Raw genomic sequence first — 4,352 nt, forward strand, 5'->3', positions numbered from 1 at the left:
CTGGCATGTGGTGCTGGGGGATTGAACCGTGGTCCCTGTGGTTTGCTAAGCTTGTTCCAAGTAGGTGCTTTAGACCACTGAGCCATCTCACCAGCCCCCTGTCTTCATGTTTAAAATCTATTTCCTTTTAGTCTCTTAACACGTGGAGTCAGATCCCTGCCCAGTTCTACCTATAGGCATGCTAGCACTTAAGGAGTCTCTGTTTAAAATGAGTAATACAGGCCGATGAGATAACTCAGTGGTCTAAGCGCCTGCTTAGGCAATCACAGGGACTGGGGTTCGATCCCCAGCATCACATGCTGTGCTGGCCCTGCCCCTGCTGCGCTGAGCTGGCTGCTAAGACTGGGCACGGTGGCCCATGCCTGCACTTCCAGCAATGGGGAGGCTGAAAATAGGAGGATCACTATGAGTCTGAGCTGCACAGTGAGACCCTGTACCAAATACATAAAATGAGTAATACAATCCTTGTCAGCCCTGAGTTTGCCTCGCCCAGTCATCCTTCTTCAAGACTGAAGAGAAGAGTTCAGTAACTAATTTCAGCATTCGCTTGGACATCCAGTTGCCAGCTCTTACAACATCCAGGTCTAGACGCCTTGGAGGAATGCCTAGAAGTCATCGTCTTAAGACTGTGTGACCTCAGATTGCAGGAAAACAGAGCCTCAGACCCTCCCATGATGAAACAGCCTTCCCAAACAGGAGTGAATGCTCCATGGCTGTGGACCGAGGCTGTCCCCAGAGGAGGCGCTGTCATTTCATGGAGGGAACTCAACCGCCCTCTCATTGAACAATGGCTCTCCCAGAATCTAGAACAGGTCCAGACCACGCTGACAAGATCATGAATGGTGCCAGTTATACACCCTCCCACCCCAGCTGTGCAAAACTCCAACCCTTACCTTGTCCCCTCTTGTAGAAAACCCAAGGTTGGGGTCAGCCCCTAGAAGACAGATCATAAACTTCTTTATGTGTCCAATGTGGCACGGCCATGCTGAGTAACACTCCTTTCCTGTCCCTCACCTCTGCTCGTGTCCTTGATTAGCTTTATGGGTGCAGTTACCAAGCCCAGTTGGGGTCTGTACCCCAAAACCCCAGTAACAGTTTCTAGTTAGAAACTGTGCCAAGCACTTGATAGGCACTCGCTCACTGAAAGCTTCACAACGGGGGGTGATAGTCAGCGTACTTGGACATGGGGGCCGCCACACTGTTCCAGGACGCCAGCTCCGCTCACAGTCACCCTGCAAGGGTCGCTTTACCAACACAGAAGCTGAGGCTCAAAGGGGTGACAGTTCTTGCCCAGGGTCACATCACGGCACCAGAATTCAAACCCAGGACCTGCTCACTCCAGAGCCTTCACTCCACCCCTGGTCCTCCCGCGATGTCCCTGAGTGGCCCATTCCATGGTGACACCAGGCCCTTCTGTGCAATTTAAACAGGCCACTCTGTTCTTTCATTCACAGTCGGCTGAGCTCCTACCTGTGGAGGAGCTCTATGGGGACGGGAACTGTGTCATCTTCGCTCATTGTGACATCTCTAGTACCTGGCACATGAACTGGCAAGTGCTTATTGCAGGGACAGGTCAATGTAAGGATGCCCAAGGCATGGATTTTTCTGGAAGGAGCTTCCAGGTGTCACTTTCAAGGGAAGGTGCGCCTTTTCTTGTGTGGATTAAAGCAGACAAGAAAGGCCAGAGTATCGTGTGGTACGGGGAAGCCCTCGCTTTTGAGGGGTGGTGTTGTTGGCCACCTGTTTGTCCAGTACAACACCAGTCTGAATGCTGGAAAACAGGGGGGAAGACAGCCCTGCTGGAAATGCTGCGGCCCGGCACGCTGGACTCTGTCCATCCCCACCTGCCCCTGGTGGCTTCTCCTCCTGCCACTCCAAACTCCTTCATCTTCAAGGACCACTCCTTCATTCCTCCAATCAGTCCATCAGCAAAAACTAAGTGTCTGCTTGGGCTGGGCAGGTGCTGGGGACCAGCAGGAGGAGGTCAGTGGTACCAAGACCCAGGACACAGCCTCTGACTGCAACACCAGGTCCAGGGGCAGTGGTGACTCCACCCGCTCAGTGGCCCAGGAGAGGTTCATGGACAGGCCGGGGCAAGAGTGGGCTTTATGTAGTACCTGGAACAGCTGTGAAGGCTCTTGAAAGACTCAGTGGCTGATTCCAAGTTCGAGGCTTTATAACCTCCTACGCTGTCATGTTGTTGCTGTGTTGGTTAATCAAAGTCTAATTTAGTCAGGCTAACTTTAAACATGGAAAAATCCTCCTGCCTCAGCCTCTCTAGTGCTAGGATGACAGCAATGTGCTGCCATGCCCAGCATTCAGGTCTTCCCTTCGACGCAACACCATTGGTTAGTGATCCTTTACCACCCATGGAGAGCAGGATTTGGAGTCTTGGAACTCCAGGTCTAGAACGAGCTCTGCGTTATTGGGCGCTGCCCCTCTCTGAGCCTCAGTTCCCATCTCAGCCCTGCAGGATTGTAAGGGGTAAATGGACAAGTGTTATCTTCCTTTATAACCCAGCATCCAGTCAAGGTTCTTTTTCCTGCTCAAAGATAACTGAGAACCAGCTGACTCATGAACCCGAGGACAGAACTGCAACAGGCAGGAGATGCAAATGGGTGTTGTCCCCTAGTCCCCTGCTGTCCTGAGGGAGAATGCTCTCAGCTTAGCAGAAAGAAGTTAGAAGAGTTGTTGGGTGAGATTTGAGATTTGCTTACTCCTTTATTTTTTTTTAGGAAAGTGCTTCTCCTTGGACCACACCCCCAGCCCCAGGTGAGCTTGTCCTCAGCCCAGCAAGCCTTAAGGGGAGCTTAGGGGCTCCCTGCACCCTCAGTTTCCTCTCACCCAGGCTGCCACCCACTACTGGACACCTAAGAGTCTCCTGACTTTCTTTCTCGAAGACCCTGTGCTGGGGCTGCAGCTCCCTGGTGGTTCCTCCTTTCTTTCCCAACTGTCTTAGTCTCTGTTTTGTTTTTGTCTTTTTGAGACAGGGTCTCACTATCTTGAGCTCACTTTGTTGCCCAGGCTAGTCTCAAACTCACAGAGATACTCCTGCCTCAGCCTCCTGGGTGCTGGGATTACAAGTGTGTGCTAGCACATCCGACTATCCCTAGTTCTGTGGGTGTGGGGAAGACCCCAGGCCAGCCCTGGGCTCCACCACTAGCCCCTGTGACCTTGGACAAATCATGTCACCTCTCTGGGCCTGTTTCTTTCTCTATACAGGGGCATACACCTAGGTCAGAGATCACCTGTGAGGACTTGCAGATACAACACAGAGCAGCTTCAACAGCGCTAGGCACAGGGAAAGCCGGGGTGACAGCCCTGGGGCACCAGCGCCGCCGTGCAAACCCATGCTTCTGATGTTGGCCTCTCCTCCCACCTCCATGCAAACTTCCTTCCCCAGCCCGGCGAGAGTTCCCAGCCGGTCGTGGTCACACTGTCATCCCACAGGGAGGCAGGAGAGGCAGGGCAGCCAGGAGAGCGCGGGCAGGGGACGGCGCTCGCCCTCGGCTCACCTGGGCGCTGGCGCGCATCCTCCTCTGACCCCAACCCAGACTTCTCTGTAGGAGGGGACCTGGCAACGGGCCTTACCCGAGAAGATCAGTCCATTCCCAGTGAGCAGGGCGGCTCCCACCGGGAAATGGCTGTAGGGGCAGTAGGCGGACTTCTTGGCCTCCCGGGAAGAGAGCAGCAGGCGCTGGACGTGCTCGGGCTCCAGGGTGCAGGAGGGACGGTCGTGGGCCATGTTGTCCAGGCGGCTGTTGCTTCGGGAGCGCGATCTGGCCTGGCAGAGGGCGGGAGCCGGGCCTGGAAAGGTAGCTCCTCCCCTGGGGTGTGTCCTGCGCCAGGCCCAGGCCGAAGTTCCCAGGCTGGCGGGGTGCCCTGCAGCCTGAAGTCCCGGAGAGGATCGTCCCATGCTTTGGTGTGTAAGACGTGCCCGTGGGTGTTGGTACCCACGTGTGCTCTGCCTGCTCCCAGGATCGGCGCACACTGTCCACACACTGATGCCCGGCAAACTCAATCATTCAAGAAAGGGACGAGGCTGAAAGGGGAAGGGGGTGGCAGCCCTGTGAGTTCCTGAGTCAGAAGGCATGAACAACAGTGGTAATGAGGCTGGGCGGGGTGGCTGAGGCAGGAGGATTCTTGCGAGTTTGAGACCAACCTAGGCTAGAGGTGAGCTAGAGGCTAGCTTCAACTGCATAATGAGAACTTGTCTCAGAAAGACAAACAAACAAACAACAACAACAACAACAACAGTAAAAGGCAAGTGTCTGTATTTTCACCCATTCATCTTCAACTCTGCCCCAACTCAGATTTGATTTTTTATTTTTATTTTTACTTTTTTGTGGCTG

At 54.1% G+C, this 4,352-nt stretch overlaps 1 protein-coding gene across 1 annotated transcript in view; it reads right to left on the minus strand.

The window, feature by feature from the left end:
- The window catches only part of Cda (cytidine deaminase), a 25,723-nt gene extending 21,752 nt beyond the window's left edge, over window positions 1-3,971 (minus strand). Inside the window, exon 1 of the mRNA XM_004637749.2 lies at window positions 3,592-3,971. Coding sequence (XP_004637806.2) covers window positions 3,592-3,916 — 325 coding nt within the window. The 5' untranslated portion in view covers window positions 3,917-3,971. The remainder of the gene's footprint in view (window positions 1-3,591) is intronic.
- Between the last annotated feature and the right edge of the window lie 381 nt (window positions 3,972-4,352).

The sequence above is a fragment of the Octodon degus genome, unplaced genomic scaffold (assembly GCF_000260255.1).
Source record: "Octodon degus isolate 3935 unplaced genomic scaffold, OctDeg1.0 scaffold00092, whole genome shotgun sequence".
NCBI classification, from domain to species: Eukaryota; Metazoa; Chordata; class Mammalia; order Rodentia; family Octodontidae; genus Octodon; species Octodon degus.